Source organism: Ursus maritimus, unplaced genomic scaffold (genome assembly GCF_017311325.1).
Source record: "Ursus maritimus isolate PB19 unplaced genomic scaffold, ASM1731132v1 scaffold_28, whole genome shotgun sequence".
Lineage (NCBI taxonomy): Eukaryota > Metazoa > Chordata > Mammalia > Carnivora > Ursidae > Ursus > Ursus maritimus.
Genome location: NW_024425341.1, coordinates 20,865,367 through 20,886,249, shown reverse-complemented (window position 1 = coordinate 20,886,249; position 20,883 = coordinate 20,865,367). Strand labels below are relative to the sequence as shown.

At 41.3% G+C, this 20,883-nt stretch overlaps 1 protein-coding gene across 1 annotated transcript in view; it reads left to right on the top strand.

Moving 5' to 3' along the window:
* The window catches only part of MCPH1 (microcephalin 1), a 243,062-nt gene that overhangs the window by 34,654 nt on the left and 187,525 nt on the right, over positions 1 to 20,883 (top strand). The window contains exons 5-8 of the mRNA XM_008706148.2: positions 1,490 to 1,604; positions 7,067 to 7,210; positions 8,135 to 8,215; positions 10,306 to 11,484. Of these exons, the coding sequence (XP_008704370.1) occupies positions 1,490 to 1,604; positions 7,067 to 7,210; positions 8,135 to 8,215; positions 10,306 to 11,484 (1,519 nt within the window). The remainder of the gene's footprint in view (positions 1 to 1,489; positions 1,605 to 7,066; positions 7,211 to 8,134; positions 8,216 to 10,305; positions 11,485 to 20,883) is intronic.

Genomic DNA, 20,883 nt, shown 5'->3' with positions numbered 1-20,883 from the left:
TACTTGTGCCTGAAAACTTTCCCTTTCCCTTTCCCTTTCCCTTTTTTAAGTGCAGTTGCGAAGTGAACATGACTTCAGACTGTATTATTTTGGGCTCTTTGACAAGGTTCTCAGCTTCACTCTCCTTCCTTCTTTCTGTTGCCAGCCTGACCCTCTTGTTTGCTGTTCTTAAATTCACCAAGCATATTTGTGATTTAGAGCCATTGCATTGCATATCTGTTCCCTCTATCTGGAATACGTTTCCCCCAAACTTCACGCATGTGACCATTTTCCTAACTTCAGTAGGGCTTTGTGCCAGAGTTCCTTTCTCAGGGAGACCCCCTCTGACTACCCTGTGTACAGTAGTGGTTCCTTTCCACTGTGCCAGCTGTCCTGATCCCACTCGCCTGCTGTTTTCCTTTTTATCTGTAGGACTTACCCCTTTCTGACATACTGTAATAATGGTGGCAGTTAGCTAGGGTTCAGTGGCTAACGGAGATTCACAGGACCATTCACAGGATAATACTTGAGAATCCGGGGAGCACCCTGGGAACAGGGAGGCCAGGGGGAGACTCTTGTGCTGGTCATGTACCCCTGTTGTCAGTACATTATGTCCCCCAACAGCGGAGCCCTCCCACTGGTGATAAGCAGTTGACCAGCTCTGGGAGTACAAATGCCCCCAAATGCTCTGGACTCATGGTTACAAAGCAACATTGTTCATTAGGACATTGCATGCTGTGCTTGTACTTTGGGGAAAACAGTTCAGGCTAGTTCCAAGCCTGCTGGAATTAACCGTCCTGACACACATAACCTCTATTTTACTTAATAATGATGTTTATTTTCTGTCATTCTTTAGTAGAGTATGAGCTCCTGATAGCAAGAATCCTCTTCTGTTCCAAGACCAGTGCCTGACACATATATCTTTGTTAACTAATGAATGAGAGCAGGATGCTCAGTCAAGGACACAGTGCGGGTGTGGGAAGTTCACCCAAGACTGTCTTTGGGTGTCAGCCTTGGGCTTCATTGTCACACCGTGTATGTGTAGTTTGAGTTTTGGGGTTTTACTGGCTGAATAGAATTGATTTAAAGGTATTAAGCAGGATTCAATTTTGGTTCTTTTCTTTGGTTGTTAGAGAATAATCGCTTTTATACTTTGTTGCCATGTTATGGTCTTGGGGGAGGGGGAAGGAGAAGAGATAATGTAAGAGTAACAAAATTAAGGAAAACGACTAATTTTGTGTAAGAACCTTCATGGAAACTAAGATTGCTGGGATCCTGAAAATGCCTCAGAAAATGTAGCTACTTAGTGTACAGTCTTGTATTTAGTCTTTCGGTTCTGCTGCTGTTCTTACAGAGGCACAGAGAGACGGAAATACTTCTGTTTCACATGCAGTGCAAGGAATGCCTCTGTCGGAAGGTTTTACTTGCAGGGTTTTGAAGGTATCAGAAGTGTGGGGAGCAGGCTGTCTTTTTACACAGTAGTATTCATATTTATGTCCTTTCTGCACAGCGGAAGTGTATGCAGCCTAAAGATTTTATTCCTAAAACACCAGAACACGATAAAAGGCTTAAGAAGAAATTTGAGAAAATGGCTACAGAGCTACAAAGGCAGAAGAGCAGACTGGGTGAGTCCAGAAATCCAGCGCGGTCCTGTGCACCTGTTTTAGCCGCCCGACGGCCAGTGACGCCTGGGCGGACCACCTCCAGCCTGCAGGAGACTGGACCGCACCTGCTGAGGGCCGTGGTGTGAGCTCAGGGGCCAAAGTCTCTGCCACTCACTACATCAGTGGAGATTTCTGCTTTCAGGAATGATTATAGAAAAACAGATTTTGACTAAGAAGCCCTGTTAGAATAAATCCCTGTTCATTTCTTTGTTACTTTATATCTCACTTTGTGTTTTTTTGGTCTTTTTGTTTTATTACCTAGAATAGGGAGATGTTAGTTAATATATGCTTTCCTTTATTTCACCTTAAATATATATAATTTTTAGCTGTCAATTATTCCTCAGTAAAGCTAAAAAAAAGAAACACATTTCGTCTTTGGGCTTTCATAATACCTATTTATAAATAAGCCCACAGTTATATTTTTACTCTTTTAAAGGTATGTTTTCTTCTAACTTTGACTGTCTTTTGTTTGCTTTTTTTTTTTTGCCTTCAGCAGTTTGAATTTTATGTTCATTGGTCCAGTTTTTTTTTTAAAATATCCTACTCGGAGTTCACAGAGGTGCTTGAATTCTTTTTCCCCCTCTGTGCATCAGTTTGTATATTGTCTATTGACTTTTTTTTTTTTTTTACAGTTCACTAATATGTTCTTCTGCTGTGTCTAATCTGCTATAAAATCCATCTGTTCAGTTCATAATTTTGGTTTTTATTTTGCAGTTCTAGAGTTTCCGATTTTTTTAATAGATTTTGTTATTAAATCACATTTTTTCTTTTCAATCTTTCTTTGCTTCTATCTGCATTATCTAGAATGCCTCTGTTGTTTTGTATGATGTTTTTTTCTCTTGCTTTTTGTGGTATACGTCCTGTCTTTTAGTAGGAATGATGGTTTGTTTTTGTAATTGAAGGCAAGTCATTAGTTATAAAATATGTTTGAAGCTCTAGGCAACATTATTTTCTTAGACACAAAGTTTCTAGTTTCCTCTGCTAAGCAGATGGAGTTGGGCCTTGTTGGCTTTATCTTGCCTGATTTGAATAGGAGCATCACTGACTTTCAGTAAGGCTTGGTAGACTTCTGATTTGACATTGATGCCAGAATGTGGCCATCTAGACCTTTCTCTCTTTTTTTTAAAGATATTTATTTATTTGACACAGAGATATCAGGGGCAGAGGAAGAGGGAGAAGCAGGCTTCCCACTGAGCAAGGAGCCCAAGGGGGACTCCATCTGAGGACCCTGGGATCATGACCTGAGTGGAAGGCAGACGCTTCACTGACTGAGCCACCCAGGTGTCCCCATCTAGACCTTTCCTCTGAGAGCCTGACATGATAACTAGGATCTCTTCCCTTAACTGGTTCTGAACTCCCATTTTCATCTCTCAGCGAAAATACACCACGGAGAACTTTCCACCATTTCACAGAAGAATTTGACTTACCTTTTAGTATCCTGCCATTTGTAGCTTCAGAATTGGGCAACTTTCTTGAAGATAAAATCGCATGCAAGGACCAGTTTTCTACTACACCCTGTTTAGTGGGATTTGGTGCCGCAAAGCCTTTGGTTTTCTCTTTAGTTTGTTGATACTGATAAACACTTAGCTTGTGTCTTTGTTTCTCAGCAACTGCTCTCTGCCTGGTCGGAGACTGGACCTTCAGCTTCTTGCCCCAGGGCCTTTAATGAGTCCTCCTGGGGGTAAAAACATACGCTTGTCCCCTGGCCTCTCAGTGCTCCTCCTCTCCAGAATCTTGACTCCTCTGATTCTGGTCTCTTCAGTAGTTCCCTGATGCTTTTGTGTAGACATTATTTGTATTTTATATAGATCCTGTATTTTCTTTTTCTCTGTGTAGGCATTATTTGGCTTTAAGATACTTTATTTCTTTGTCTTAAATTACTTGTAAAACCTTAAAGCACTTGAACAGTGGTACAATCTCTGTTGTTTATAGATGCATTTTGCACAAGGCTACAAATATCACATAATGAACTTGGGAGATCAGTTAGCTACATGTTTCAGTTCTAGTAGCAACAGGCTGCTTCTCTGGAATCAAAAATAGGGAAATTTTTGTCCTTATGTATTTAATGTAGAGTCTTTTCTATTCTTTTCTTTTTCTTTTTTGAAGTATAATTGACCTAACATATTAGTTTCAAGTGTATGGCATAATGATTCACGGTTTGTGTTATGTTCTGAAATGGTCACAAGTCCAGTTAACATCTGTCACCATACATACTACAAAAATTTTTTTTTTCTCATGATGGAACTTTTAAGACCCAGTTTCCCAGCTACTTTCAAATATGTAGTATAGTGTTACTAACTGTAGTCACCATGCCATTCATTACATCCCCATGACTCACTCATTTTATAACTGGGAATTTGTACCTTTGGAGCTCCTTCACCCATTTTGCTTATCCCCCCACGCCGGGGCCTCAGACAACCACCAGTCTGTTCTCTCTGCCCATGAGCTTGGTTGTTTTGGTTTTTGTTTTCTGATTTTGTTAATAGATTCCACATATAAGTGACATCATACAGTATTTATCTTTCTCTGACTTATTTCACTTAGTGTAATATGCTCAAGGTCTATCCATGCTGTCACAAATGGCAAGGTTTTGTTCTTTTTTATGGCTGAGTAGTATTCCTCTGAGTGTGTATCCCTGCATGTGTGTGCGTGTGTGTGTACGCACCATGTTTCTTTGTTAATTCATAGATGGACATGTAGGTTGTTTCCATGTCTTGGCGATTGTAAATAATGTTGCAGTGAACATGAAGGGGTCAGATATCTTTTTGCATTAGTGTTTTCCTTTTTTTTTTTTCTTCAGTGTTTTCATTTCTTTCAGGTAAATAAATACCCAAAAGTGGAATTACTGGATCATATGGGAAGTTCAGTTTTTAATTTTTTGAGAAACCTCCATAGAGTTTTCCACAGTGGCTGCACCAATTTACATTCCCATCAAGAGTGCACAAGGGCTCCGTTTCTGCACATCCTTGCCAACACTTGTTATTTTTGGTCTTTTTGATAATAATCATTCTAATATGTGGTTAGAATCTCATTGTGGTTTTGATTTGCATTTCCCTTAATGATGAGTGCTGCTCTTTTTTTATGTACCTGTTGGCTATTTGTATGTCTTTGGAAAAATGTCTTGTTTAGATCCTCTGCCCATTTTTAAAATTGGATTTTTTTTTCTTGCTAGATGTATTCTTTTAATGTTTTATAAAAATACTTTAGAACATCATGAAACTCTAAGTACCATATGTGTTTTTTGTATTTTTTTTTTGCCTTTTTCACTACCGAAATTCAGTGTTTCAGACCAATCCCAACACATCATTGATACATGTAAGCAATTTCAGTAACTATAATGCATAGCATAGAAATAAGCACTAATTCCTCTACTTTTTTGTTGTAGTGTGTATTGCCATGTCACAAATTCTCTGCTCTGTATCTTGAAATTTTTCATGTAGAATTATGAAGCTTTATTTTAAATCTGCTATGGTAACGCAACAGAATTGACTAGAACATTTAGCTTGTATAGATAGTGCTGCCAGATAATTTTCTAAAAACATAGCCTTTATCATTTGTTTTTGTGCTGAGTCATCCCTGTGTCTGAGAATCAGGTCTCTTTCTCTTGGTGCCATGCTGGTCCCTCCCTAACAGCCTCACACTAACTGGTCTACTGTGCTGCTCTGGCCGGACACATGGAGCAATAACTCTTGACATCCCTTTCTACCTGATGCCAGTTACCCACCGCGATCCTTACCCCTGCTTCTGAATGATTGCTTGACTCCTGCTGATTTCTAAGCATCAACCCCATGGGAACCCTCCTAGTGGCTCCTTGACTGGCCCCTAGAGGTGCTGTGTCCTCAACCATCTGTCACCTGTACTTGCTGTACTTGTGTCTGAAGGGTATAAACCAGGAGTCAGGTGCACACCGCACCCCGGGCTTCCACTTCCTCAGGTCACCCTATGGGGAAGTACCTCGGATGAAACCCTATGTTTCACCTGCCCTGCAACACCGCACGCCCTCTGTGATCGGGTTTCCCCTACAGCCTCAGGTCAGCCGTGTACCACTCTCCTGTCAGCTTTGTACTCTTGCCTTTTGGGCCTTCTTCTTACACCAGTGATGGTGTACTTAAAAAGAATTTGGCAAAACGGTACTAAAAAATTTTTTTATCTTTTTGGATCAAGTTTGTATCTTAATAAAAATTGCCTTTTAAACACTACAAATATAAGGTATTACAGATACAACTGACATGTCTGCAATATGGCAGAAGTATAGTTAGAGTTGTTCAGGCTTAAAAGTTGCAAAGGAGAAGACACTGAATGATTCTTGGTCTTTTTATTGGTGGGTGAAGGGAAGTGGTCAGAGCCCTGAAGTTCTCATTGAGCATGTACGAGGTATGGATTCCAGAAAAACGCATTCCTGTGCAACCACACCCAATTTAACCGTCATTTCATGGCTGAAGGAGTCCTGGCCCCAAAGTTGATATGTGCGTCTGTTGAGGGTTAGAGAGGGTTGGTTAGTGGTGGTGGTTTCTGAGACCCAGAGTAAACACTACTGTTAGAGGCAGAACTGTTTCTGTCCCATCTTAGGTTCTCAGCTGGGGCTTTGTTATTAAAAGACAGATTAATGGGAGAAGAGCAATACACACTTGTAAGTTTTTTGTGACATGTGGGCTGTCAAAGGAGATAAAATCCCAAAGAATTGGTAGAATCTTAGTGCTTGTGTTGAACAAGGGGAGGCAATTGCGGAAAAGTAAGCTATAAGGGAACCAAAGGAGGGTAAGAGTTCCTTTAACAAGGCCTGTTTTACAGAATTCTCTTGGCTTCAGTGCCCCATCTCTGGTGATAAAGTGGAAGGGGTGCATCTTTCAAAGGGGAGTTTTATCTCCTGCATTCAGGAAGTAGCTTGGGGCGGGGGTGGGGTGTGTCTGAGCACCTCTCTTTCACCTGCTGTGATTTAAGTGCATTTTGCTCAAAATAATCCTTATGCCAACGTGGCATGTTTGGGGTGGCATATTCTGCTGCTCTCGTTAGCGTTTAGGAACCAGATTGCATTCTGGCTTTACCTTCTCACTAGTTGTGTGATCCTGGATATAAACATGTTATTAACTCTTGCGTCTTGGTTTCTTCATCTTTACATGGGGAGACTGATAAGCTGATGCACTGGGTTTGGGAAAGGTTGAATGAAACAGTGCACGTAGTGTGCTTGGCGCATGGACGTTCCTCAGCAAATGTCAGCCAGCAGTTTTCACGCCAGTGTTACTGCACGTGGGGGTGGTGGGGTGAAGTGTAGCAGTGGGTAATGATGTTGCAGGGGATGAAGAAGACCATGGGGGTGGAGGAGGGGGGTGTTCCTCGAAAGGAATCATATTGTTGAAGTATTAAGCCTTCTGGCCTTTTTTTTTTTTTTTTTTTTAGCTAAATAAATTTTTGTTTATTTTCAGATAATGATGTACCTGTTCTTTTATTTGAATCTAATGGCTCATTGATGTATAGTCCCACAATTAAAACGTGCACCGGTCAGCACAGTACAATGCAGAGGAGGTTACAGGAGATGAAGGAGAAGAGGGAAAACCTTTCCCCTACGTGTAAGTGCTTGCATTTTATAAAGTGAAAGTGAGGCAAATTGCCTGGTGAGTAAATTGTGGTGGAAAGGTGTTTTTTTTTCTCTTTACCTGGGTATTTTAGTTGTTTCTTGATTCTTAACAGATTTTTATCTATTTCTGGGTAGACTTTGTTAATATTTTCTTCCAGAAAATGCTTTTGTTTCATTGAGATTTTTAAAACCTATATTGAATTTATAGTTTTAAAGCATATATTTTAAGCACATATTGGGTGTGTAGTTTTGGATGTATACATTGAGAATCCTATTTTTTATAGCCCCTTTGTAATTTTTAATATCTTTGGGATGTTTTCTTTTAAAGAAAATCAGGCTCTTCTTTTGAGGGAATCTACTTTAGACTAAATATCTCATGCATTAGTTTTTGTTTTTCTTTATTACTGTTATCTTTAAAAAAATTTTTGAAGATTTTATTTATTTATTTGAGAGCGTGAGAGAGTGAGCAAGCATGAGTGGGGGCGTGAGGGAGAGGAACAGAGGGAGAAGCAGACTCCTTGCTGAGCGCAGAGCCTGACCTAGGGCTTAATCGCAGGACTCTGAGATCATAACCTGAGCCGAAACCCAGAGTCAGCTGCATTAACCAACTGAGCCACCCAGGCAGCCCTCAAAGTCTCTTCTAACTTTAATTATCCTATGATGTAACCCTTTTTATAACCTGATATATGTAGATTATTTTTTATGAATCTCATCATCTGTAATAGATTTGTGCTTATTGTTTTATAAAAACAAAAATAAGATTTTTGTGCTTATTGTTTTATAGTAGGTCTGGGATATGAAGTACCAGGCGTGAGTTGATGTTTGTGTGGAAGAGCAAAATGAGTAGGCTTACCATGGGCTTCGTCTACTAACATGTCAGAGTTGTATCTGATGAAGTGTGCGGTTTTGTTTTCAGCTTCGCTTGAAAAGTCTCATGATAACCCAGCTAACTCCCCGGGTGAAGCTTGGAACATTTCCCATGATACTTTGTGTTCAGGTAAAATTATTTTCTTTTCTGTGATATATTTAAACTATGAGAATATGATTTTCTTATTTGGAGTTTCTTCTGATGTCAAGAACAGTTGGTTAAAAGCTAGAATTCATGAATTTCACCCTGAAATTAGGTCTTAAAATAAAAAATAGGTATTGTAATACAATTAGGGCATAAGAAATTGCATGAGTTAAACCTCCTCTTTGGCTCCTCTGGTTTTTCTCCTAGGCATTTGCTTTCTTGGCACAGAATCAGTTGCTCATTTTTTTTAAGAAAATCGTGTTGTACGTACTAACTTGCATGGAGTATACACTGTGTATAACTGAGAACAGTATGAGAGCTGCTTATTTCACACCATGGGTAACGACTCTATGCAACATGTGATTGAAGGCGGTCAGTGAGGTGTGTAGAGATCCTTAGAAAATTTAGAAGATAAAAGGCAGAATTTCTGCCTAGAAGCAGAGCGTTGGAAAGAATAAAATAAGGGTTTTATATTGTACATTCACTTGAAATGTGGGAGCCCTTGTTTCACGTGGAATGATGGTTTTTCATGCTTATGTAGCTTTCTTTTGAGTGAGTTTTAAGAAATGTGATATAACCACGCAGCTTCGCCTGTGGGAGGGCCCAGGTAAGTAGCAGAGCTGTGAAAGCCACAGCAGTGGCAGATGACAACAGGAAGGTGTCAGGAGTTTAAGTCACAGCTTCCTTTTCAAGTGTGGCCTGTTCTTGTAGTCTCTTTGGTGTGTGTCTAAAATTATTTATCCATCTGTCTTAAATAATCTCCATCTTTTTATTTTTTACTCGCACTTATTTTATACAAGGTGGACACGAGTGCTAGTAACTAACACAGGTTTCATTTTTGCTGTCTTGGGCGCTGGTCTGTGTGTCTTACGTGCTGTACCTCATTTAACTCTCTCACTAGCCGTACGAAGTACATACCATTGTCACCCCCATTGTGTTCATGAGAAAACTAGGTCAGAGAGGTCAGACAGCTGATAAAAGTTGACATTGTTTGTGAGTGGCTAGCCCAGGATTCGAACTTAGGCAGCCTGACCTCAGAATTTATGCTTCATGACACGCACACTGCTTGTCAGCTTTTTGAAAAGTGTGCTGTTTGTTTGGCTGCTAGTGCTAAAATTGTCCTATATTTCTAGCTCCTCCCTTCAAGACTTGCAGGCTCCCTGACTTGGTGTGGGGACAGTGCCACCTCCGCTGGGGCCTCCCTCCACTCCCGGCTGGTTACCTCTGTTCTTCTTTAGAAGGAGAGCCCTTAGTAGTTTTGGGATAGAGGCTTCAGATTCCAGAAAATAGTGCCTGTGTTCTGGGAGCTTCTAGTCCAGTGAGAGGGACAGATAAGAATACTACTAATAATAGGACACATGCTTTTGGGAACTTCAGGCGGAGTTCTGCGTAACAGAGGAGGATGTGTGCAACTAGACTTGGTGAAGCGGGAGGATTCAGAGATTTTTGACAGCCGAGGTGGGTTTCGAGTAGGATTGACCCAGATTAAAGTGTGGAGTGAAGGCAAGGCCTGGAGGGAGAAATGTGTGTACAGTTTTCAGATGGGTGGCAGCCTAGCCATACACTCAAGAAGTGTATAAAACACGTGGGAAGTCAGAACCCTAAGATCTCCCAGGTGGTTCACTTTTGAGTATAAATGCAGCATGAGGACTTGCATGGAGGACAGAGGACTTAGGTGGGCTGCTTCATGGAAGGCTAGACCTTGACGTAGATGGTAGCATTAGTTCTTACTTTTTAGAATTATTGACCTCCTTGAGAAATTAATGACAAGATGTGGATGCTCTTCGTGGAAGAAAGTGCACATGCATATGAATGTTCAGGAAGTGAGCGTAACGGTTTTAGAGGTTTGTCCCCGCCTTCTTCACGGCCCCCATGCCCTCCATGCCCCATTCTTTAATGAAGAATGCTCGCCTGAAAGTTGTCCTCAGGTGGAAATAAGAAGAACCAGGATACGGTTGGTACTCTTTTTAACCAGTAGCTATGTTTAAGAAGTATTGCTTTATCGGTTAACTGAGAGTTACTTTTATAATAATTGAAACCATTTAAGTAGTTAATTCTTCATTAATACTTTCCAGATGAATCCTTTGCTGGTGATCTGCACTCATCTTTTGACAATCTCTGTGGAAATGTGAGATGTGGAAGTCAGGAAGGGAAACTGGGAGGAATTGTGGATGAAATTAAAAGTGATGTGTGTGTTTCATCACCTGTGCTGAAGACAAGATCTCCTGGTTACCTCAGTCCGTTAACTCCTCAGAAACCCATGGATAGTCTTTCCAAAGAAGAGACTGGCCGGTGGGGAGATGCTGTGGGTGTGGTTGTCACCCTGGACAAGCAGCAGTCCGAGGGAGAAACCAGGATGATGTCTGACGAGAAACACAGCTTGTCCCCTCTGTTATCTGCAACCAAACGCTGCCCTTCAGGACGTTCACGATCTGAGAGCTCCTCAGCAAGGAAAAAAAGAACGTCTGAGAGGGTGAATGCACCCCCCAAAGAAAGACTGAAGAAGAAGAGGTGCGGTGGGAAGCCTGCTGGGCCGAAGGGGCAGCTGTGGAAGTCGGGACGCCGCCTGCAGCTCCTGGCCAGGCCTGCTGTCGAGGCTCCCGGCTGCGGGGTGTCTTCGTACGATGATTATTTTTCACCTGATAATCTCAGGGAAAGGAGTTCAGAGGCTCTTCTTCCTGGACTTGAGCCATCCGCAGGCCTTGCTCAGTTCAGCTGCAGGGGAGGTCTTTCTCAGAGGGAGAGGAGAAACATAATGCAGATGGCTGACTTTTCCTGCATTGGTAAAAATCGCAGGTTGGTCAACATGACCGATGTAACAGCAAAAACTAGCTCCAGTCTTCAGAAACCTACACAGGACACAGCAGACGCGGTGTGGGGTTGCCTGACCTCTGAGGGAGTGTGTGCCGCTGAAGGAACCCCAGGCCATTGTCAGCAGGCTGGTGCTCAGAGAAGAGCAGGCCTGTGCACAGATATGGATGATGAACCGGCTCTGTCACAGGGGTGTGGAGGGGAGGGACTTGGAGGCGATTTCCCTCGACTTGGAGGCGATTTCCCTCCTCTGGAACGAAGCAGCGTGGAAATGACAGGATTGCTGGACGTGAGAAGTGTGCAGAAGGAAGATAGCACTTCTGGAACGTGGAAGTCCTCAGGTGCTGAAATGCAGCGTGATTATGAGCTTGATTTTGTGGGTGATCGTACTGTGGACAAAGCTGCAGAAGAAAGGGAACACTCAGCCAGCAGACACGATGGAAGTATGTGAATCTCCTTTACAAGTACCTTTGTTGTAGGAATATGTGCTGGTGTGTCCGTCTTGTCACGTCATCACCACCTTTCCATAATTAAAATAGTTTCTTTTTTCCTCTTTTTAATTTTAAAGAATGTGCGTGTGTGTGATATTTTCCAATGATGCATTCTTTAGGGATAGGTAGCTTACCATCCTCTGGAATTTCTAGGTGCTTGGGTCAAATCTGCTGTTAGGAATACATCCCTCCCAAGTCTTTTCATGTAGGTTCCAAGAGTGAGGGATGCCTACTGTGAGTAGTTGACTAGAGAGGACACTTCCTTGTCTCTGGAGCCTTGTAGTAACGTGATGTACACTGGGGCATTCTGCTAGAAGATTTGAGGCTATTTTAGAAGGGAAATTAAGGTGGTGTAGGCATTGGTTCCATCAAGAAAAGAGAAGGAACAAAAAAGGAAATGTGGAAGTACATTATCAGTATTTATTTTGATGAAACTTTGGGCAATGTTAGTTATAAAGAGAAAAACATTTTTGCTGAGGGTAAGAAGTTCATTGTAACAGGCCTTGTTTGGCTTCTGTTTATTTTGCTTTAAGCGTATCACTTAAGTAAATTTTCTCCTGTGTGTAATTTAATTGTGACCATCTCGTAATGAATTCTGTAATTGTAGTAATTGTATCAAAAGTGGCAACAGTAGAAAACACTTCACACTTTCTGATGACAAGCACAAATTAATGTCAGCAGTCAAAAGTGATGAAATCTTGAACTTTAACCATCTTTACCTAAAGATTAGGCTAAAATTTTCATAAGACCAACTTTATTTCTCATTATTTGTCTGCTGTCTCCATGATTTTAACTGCCCTTTTCAAGATGGGAAAGTTATGGGTGTGGAAATAATCACTGATGTATATCTTTTCCTTGGGTATAAATTCCCCAAAATAGTCTCACAAAAGAATTAATTTCGTATGTTTTTAACCTTATTTTTTATATCCTAGCTTTCTGAAAATATATAAAATTTGACAAACTATATTTTATGTTGGGTTAGGCTTAGTATGTGTTTGCAAAATATTTATTTTAAAATCATGTTGACTTTAAGGTTAGTATAAGTCAGTAGATATATAGAAGTGTTTTGGTAGTTAAGAATATCCTGTTCTTAAAGCTTACATTCTCATTTTTCTCAGTTTTTATCTTGTTTATTTTTAAAGCCTCTGAATAATATTTAATGGCATGCAAATATAAATTAAGTGAAAAAAAAAGGCTGGTTTCAGACAGTGTGGTGCACCCTGTAACCCCAGTGCTGTTAAGAAAGAGTGCAGTTCTCCTTGGAAGCAGGATGTTCTAGGACTCAGCCCCATGTGCACAGTCCCCTGGGGTCTGGGGCGCGTGGAGGACTATGGGGGCTGGCACTGGGCCTTCCAGGAGAATAGATTTCAGCTTCACATAATGGGGTCTGTCACACAGTGGGGTGCAGCCAGGGCCCTACGGTCACTAAATTTTACTCAGAGATGGAACAGACGTTCTGTGTGGTCTAAGATAAAGATATCTTTTAGAGTCGCCTTGTTTTATGTCATTCCACAGAGATGGAAGATGATCGCATTTTAGGGCAGGAGAGACTTAAGTATCGTCTAGCCTCAATCTGATCCCTTTGTTTTAGAGTGACGGAGTCAAGACCCCCTGATGTTTTAAATTGTCTCTGACTCCCACCTCTGCCTGGGAGTCTACCACAGACAGAAGCGTACAGCCTGCAGCTTCCTTTAGACAGTCCGTAAGGGCTGGAATTGTGGAGCGCTAAAAACACTCTGTACATCAAGCGGCACCTCCAGTCTCCTGTGTTGAAATAAAAGTCTTTTTTCCAGTTTCTGTTTTCAGTTCACTTGTACTCATTGCCGTTGCTGATCGCTAAGGTAGATACTGTGCAGTTAAGGGCACAGGAACAAGTTGCAGAGAGATCCACTAATAAATATGAGAAGAACGGACAGGGGGAGAAACTGTTAATTTTTCTTCAATCTCTGAAATCACATTGCACAGTAATTTTTTTCTTTTTAAACTTCTCTCATTTATAAATAATATGTAAATATATGCTCACTGTAACAGAAGTTGCTAAAAAGAGGAACTTTTCCTGTCCTCCTGCTCGCTTACCTCCTTCTGTTGGTTCCCCTGACACATGTGCTGTGTCCTGGGCACCCGTCTAGCTTGCTGGGAGATGCCAGAGGAGGGAACAGTGTGTGTCCCTCACAGAGGTCACACCTAGTGAGGAAGGCGCAGTAGGTGAGGTGAGCACGACGTCAGTCCGTGAGCCGTGGGACACGGAGAACCACAGCCGTGCAGGCAGTTAGGCGACCTTAGATCTCAGGCCTGGCCCCGGAGAGGAGGGAGCCCTGTGATGGCTTGCATCACATTTCAGCCTGAGGAAACCATGAGTACAAGTGTCCTGAGGTAGAAAATGCTTGCAGGAACCGCACAGAGCCCAGTGCGGCTGCATGTCCCTGGGCTGAGGGAAGGCTGGGAAGAAATGAATTAGGCAACCGGAGCCACATCCCAGGGCTCGAGTAGCTGACAAGACTTGGAGTGGTTTGGTTCTGTTTTTAAGTGTGATGAGAAGCCCCTGGGGGTTTTACACAGGGGAGTCGCCAGATCTGATTTCTGTGGTACATGTCACCCTGGATGCTTCATGGGGAATGAACCGTTGGTCAGAGTGTCTGCTAGAAACAATGCTGCCAGCGGTTCACTGTGTTTCCTTCCAGGCACTGTGTGTGTGTGTGTGTGTGTGCGCACGCGCGAGAAGTGCAAGTAGATGTTTCAAGGGGGTTTTATTGCATATGCAGGATTATAGTATCTTACTAAGATTTGCTAATTTATTTTTGGGAGAAAGCCTGAGTCAGGGATTAGGGGCAGAGGGAGAGGGGGAGAGAGAGAGAACCTTAAGCAGTCCATGCTAGGCATGGAGCCTGACACAGGGCTCCATCTCACAACCCTGAGATCAAGAGCCGGACGCATACCTGACTAGCCACCCAGGCACCCCCTACGATTTGCTTTTTCAAAATGTCAGCTATTTCCATATTGGAATCAACAGAGTAATAGATCTACTTCATTTTTTAATATACTCTACTTCAGGGGTCAATGAATATTTTCTGTAATGAATCAGATAGTAACTATTTCAGGCTTTGTGAACCAGGAGGCAAAATCAAGATATGTAGGTACCTACCTAAAGAGAAAAAAAGACATTTTTACAAAATTTTTATTGACACAACTCAAACTTGAGTGCAGTTTTTTTTGTTGTTGTAATATGTCTAATGAGAACAGAATTCTATTTTTAGTAGAGGAATAACTTTTCACTTAATTGGGGTTCAAATTGAGTGTTCCCATCATCAAAATTGATGGCAAACTTTCACTGAGGCAGATGTACAATAAGATTTTATGTGTTTTCCTTTTGAAAATTCCTTTTCACACAGATAGGTACTGCCAAATACTGCTCTCAACCCATAGGCAGGTGGTTTTCATCAAGCACGTTCATTGCGTAGAAGCCATTTATGGAAGTCTGTTAGATTCTTCACTTTATATGTGGCTTTCAGTGTGTCCTCACATTGCGGATGAATCACTTCCAGTGAAGGTCAGTTGGAAACTCCTCAGCTGTGCAGTTGTGTGGATGTTCTTGCCTGCAGGCCTAGAAAACCTGGAACAGTAGCTCGAGTGCAAGAAATATGTCCACATCACATTTGCATGGGGGTGGAGATCTCGCTTCTTGTTTGAACCTGACACCACAGGACAGAAAGTGTACGAAGCTGCTTGATGCAACTATGTATCTGTTGAGATGGCTTTCCACCACCCAGGGCACTGCTCACCGGAGCTCTTCAGACGGCCTCCTGAGATGGATTTTAATTGCCGAGTAGGTAAAAGCTGACTGGTCATACTGAATCAGCACACAGTTGGCTCCTGCTTGTTTCTCAAGGACACAGGTGGCTGAGGTGGTTCCAGTGGGGCCATTGGCAAAAGCACAGGGAAATCCTTTTCATAGCCATGTCCTCACCTTGTCCATTGGTTTATTAGACAACTTTCTTCTTGGCTGTTCTTGATAAAATTTTACATGTCAGTACAGACATGGGCCGTATCTCAGCAGTTTGGGCATGGCCAACTATTAGATTCTTTTTCATAGGGAGTAGTCACCAATTATTAGAGATTGGTGAAGGTTAGACTAGACTCTTCTAGTCTCAGGCACAGACATTAAACATCTACTGGCAAGCAGATGGAGAACTATCCACAATACAGACCTCTGCGCTGAAGTCCCAGGTCTTGCCCTTCAGGTGAACCCTCCGTACCTTACCTGAAAGGTGTACTAGCCACAACAAAATTCTACGGTTAAATTTCTGTAAACTTGACAGCTTCAGGCCACCAGATATCCTTTGACCCTGCGGTTTCTCATAGGGCCGTTTAGGGATCAAGACTTGGATGTCAGCCCCAGGGTTACCAGCTGCAGCTCCTGCTGGGTTATTCCTGCATGGGGAGAGGGATCCCCTGTAAAATATCAGCCAATCCAGTTTTCTTGAATCCATGAATTGAACTGGAGAAACATTTCTGGCATCCATTATGCTGATTAACAAACTGGTGACATCACCAATTATAGCTCATTTCTTTGATCCATTTTGCCAGTTAGCAAAACATCTAATAACAGGGCAGAAGGATTTCTAGGAGTTGTCTCTCAAGTGTAGTATTTGTTAACCTGTTAGCTCATCACTCCCGGAGCGGGTGTTTTGGATGGAGGTGAATTAGCACACATATTCGTATCCTATTGTCTGTGCTGAAGTACATATTTTAAATTACCTATAGCCTTCACGATATGATGTTGTTCTGTCTTAGTGTGTTCATCCTGTGATAGAACACATGGTGTGTGTGCTGACTTCCCTTGGTCAGTGGTCACTGCCTGTAGCTCTGGGTTGGGAAGCATTATGAGGCTTCATCCTGGCTTTGCAGGAAAAAGCATGATGAATAGTACTAGTCTGCTTAGAGAATGATTAATATGGCTCAGTATAGGGGCGCCTGGGTGGCTCAGTAGGTTAAGCGTCTGCCTTCGGCTCAGGTCATGATCTTGGGGTCCTGGGATCCTGCCCCATGTAGGGCTCCCTGCTCAGTGGGGAGTCTGCTTCTCCCTCTCCCTCTGCCACTCCCCCTGCTTGTGCTCTCTCTCTCTGTCAAATAAATAAATCTTGAAAAAATATTTCATATATATTTATTAAGAACTAAAGCCTATCCAGTCATAGGCATTTAGATACTCTTATTCCATGTTTTGCATATTCTGACTATTTCTTCAAGGAAACGTGTGAATTACTATTGTACCAAGTAACTAGGCATACTATACATGTATTTCTTAAATATTTTAAATTGAAGAATAATGATCGCAGCTTTTGACAGTTCAAGTGATACACGTGTTGTATTAAGAAGAGTACTTATCTCAACCCTCTTCCCCACAACCTGCCAGTCTACTCACTGGAGGTAAGCAATCCAACAGCTCAGTGTGGGTTGGTCAGCCTTCACAGGAAGGCTGGCTACAAGGAAGGTGTTACAACCTATTCATTATTTGATATATTTGTCCATCTATTTCATTTATTCATTAACATGTTTGCTATTCACCTACAATGTCCAAGGTATTGGGATCAATACAAGGGGAGATAAGGTTGATGTGAAGCTCTAACCCTTTCCCTTAACAGAGCTTAGGTAGAAAAGACACGATATAATTCATATGCAGGTATCAGGGAATTTGGAAGATGAAGAAATTACTCCCAATGGTAAAAGTTATATAGTATGAAGACAAGTTTACATATTGAAATCACATTTTAATGGTCTCTACAGTGATTAAAGGAAAAGATTCCACATCTTTTGATGATCATAATTAGATTTATTTTTGTATTCATAAAGTGAACTTGATATTTTATTAGATGAATGTATTCCTGTGGTTAGCTGAGTTTCGTTTGCATAGAACACATGAATAACTTGCATGTATTTAAAATCCCAAAAGTATATATGGAAAGGATTTCTCCTAGGTGTCTTAAGGCCCTTTCCATAGTCCTAAGATTTTACATTCTTCGTTGTTCTTAAATAACTCATTATTCAGATTTTAGGGATGCAGAAGAAATTTCCTGGTGGGATATTGTTAAAATTTTGGGATATACTTGTACATTTTAAATATACAGATTCTTAAATTAGCCTTCAGAAGACTTTTTATCGTTGATACAGTTGATCTTGCAGAGTGTTTTGTACCAATGAATACTAAGTGTTTAGATGTATTATTAGTACTAGTGTGAGTCTTAATTCTATGTCTTGGAAGCAGGAAAGGAGGATACGTGAGAAGATAGGTGTTGAAAATAAGAGTGTATTTCTTACTCTGCCCTGAGCACAACACTGACATGGACCAAGTTTGTCTTAACGACATTTCTTAAGTCTCTCCCCATTTTTCCTTCTCTCTCTCTCCCTTTCCTAGCACTTACCTATGTCCTTTCGCTGCCTTAGCCTGGTTCTGCCTCCAAGAGTCACTTAGTATCAAAACCACCTCTTAACTCTGCTCATCCCTGTTGGGTGAACAGAGGTAGTGATGTAACTAATTCACACTAAGAAGTGAACGAGTTCACTTGCCAACCTTCCTGGATGTATTTGTATATGATGATATTGTTAACACAAACAGATTTTTAATTGATGAAATCTCAGGCAGTGTAACTTAACGGTCAAAGTTCTGGGGCTGTGAGGGTCTCTTCTCTCTGTATTTGATCGTTTTTTGAAAACCAAGGAAATCACTTGTTTCATGAAGTTGGAATGACAATGAAGGAAGAGATAGGAGTCTAGGATTTTCAGGCTTGACCCGTAGATGGCTGAGAACGTTCATCAAACAGGGAGCAGGAGTGTGTTGGTTGAAATTTCTCCGAGACATTCAAGATGGAGGTCTGTTAGGTAGTTGGATATATCAAGTGATATCTATCAAGTGATACCCTTGCCGGGACATAACTCTTGGCAATAGACATGGAGTTGGGAGTGTTGAGTAGTGAATGATTTTGTGGGACATTTTGAGAGCACCCTTTGGAGTGAGAGGAGAGCTGATAACCACCTTGAGAAACTGCAGGCTTGAGCAAACAGCAAGAGTCATCAGAGGTGGGCGAGCAGGAAGATGGGGAGGAAATACTTGTTGCAGGCCAGTGGCAAGGAATAAAATCTGGCTGCTCTCTCCTACTAGCTTTTACGGTTACTTTGCATTTTCAGCTGCTTGTGGTTTACTGAAACATCCTTAAAGAAAACATAGTAGCAAATTGCCATAGCTGAGTTTGCAAGATGCTGTTTTACAAAACCACGTAACTCAGACAGGGGGTTCCCAGGTCGTGATGATTCCACTTCATAATTTTTTGACTTCACTATTGTGCGAGAGCAACATGCGCTCAGTAGAAACTGTACTTGGAATTTTCCTGGGGCTGGTGATATGCGGTATATACCACACGGATATGTGTGTATATGCTCTTTCCATACTATCTTGAGATGCTGGGCAGCAGTGGGGCGCCGTAGCTCCCAGGCAACCACGCAACCTTGACAGTTAATAACCGACACAGACAATCATCCTATCCTCATACAACCATTCTGTTTGTCACTTTCAGTACAGTATTTGTTAAATTACATGAGACAGTCAACATTAATTACAAAATAGGCGGTGTGTTAGGTAACATTGCCTAAATGTAGCCCTTGTAGGTGTTCTGAGCACAGTTAAGCTAGGCTAGGCTAAGCTATGAAGCTCAGTAGGTTAGGCGTATTAAGTGCATTTCGACTTCCAGGATTTTCAACTTAGAATGAATGCATTTATCTGGACATAACCTCTTCTTAAGCTGAGGAACATCTGTACTTGTATCATTTTGTGATTACATTATGTGAGAAAAATGTGAAAATGTCATTAGTAATATTAGTCTTAAGTTTTAAAAGGTTATGACACGTTTTTTAGATCTTTATGTTTACAAAATGCTTCACAACCTATTGTTCTCCACTAGAACTGAGGCAGGGGCTGTAGCAATCTTTGTTGACATAAACACACTAGCAAGCAGGGAACTTACTCATGGTGCATTAACAAGAGTACATTGGATTCCAAATTTTATCTGTAGTCCTCTCCTTTTCTTATTTTTATATCCTCTTGCTTTGAGTAAACATTTAGATTTTTTTAAAAAAATGAATGGTGGGTACAATTAATTCTAATAGTCTAATTACTTATAATCTTAAACCTTAAAGATGAGAAATGTATCCATACCCTGTCCTAGAAGTTAGAAGTTCACAGTGATTGTGGAATGTAGTGGAAAGTAATGCATAGATAGATGGATACTCTTACCTTCAAAATGAGTAAAAGAAACCTAGCGTAGCTGGATCTTGGAACAAACTGTCAATCGTGGAGTCCGTGTCCAGTAGCCCATCTCCTCAGTGAGGTCTGTGGTTAGCTTGCAGGGAGAGAAGTGGAATATACCTCAAATATAAAAGATCACCGAGGAGATAGTGGGGTCAGCATGTGATTGGTTTGAGTATCTCCAAAAGGGACTTAGTATTAGGGTTTAGTATAAGGTCATTCAGATCCTGACCTTAACAGACTTTTAGAGTCCAAGCTGCAAATAACAAGTCGTTTGAATTCAAGAGAATATTTAACCATTGTTGTGCCAATTTGTTTTCACTTAACTGGAGTCCCATTTTTGAAAGAAGAGTTAAAACTTTCAAATCAGGCCCTCCAAAATATATCGTATCTTTTATTAGAGCAAATCGTTTTATCTGAAGTATTTGCAAAGCGGTCATTCTCGTGTGATTTTTAGTTTCTGATGGCACGTAGTATATTTTTGCCTTGTATTGATTCACTTTCGATGTCTACACTGTCTACTGGGTTGTAAACTCCCTAAGAGCAGGATCAGTGTTTGTCATCTCTGCATCTCTGGTGGACAAACCCTGATTATTAGACATTGTTGATAAGTGCCTCAGTGACCCACTAGTTGGATGATCTTGATGGTGGTGTGGAATGGCTCACCATCTCTTCGTTGTGCCTGGGACATGAGTGTCCCTAGGCTGCTATTTGCCTTTTATGCATGATTCTGTTGAGACCATGTAAGTGATGGCTGGTGTTCTTAGTCTTTCTTCAAAATACCAACTAAGTCATATAATAGGCAACTATTTTGCGAGGAAAGAGAGAGGAGGAGAACGGTATAAAGATGTAACAATTCGAAGTAGACATTTCGCACTTCATTGTGGGTTACATAGGATTTCTATACTGTTTAGCATCTAATGAAACCACATTTCACTTGAAGAGTATCTTCTTTTTGGTTTGTATGTCTTCATGGCAAGGTGCTGGTCTGAGGTGGAAATTTGTGGGGAATAGAATCATCTATCACTTGTAGATTGAAATGGAAAGCTTTGTACTAT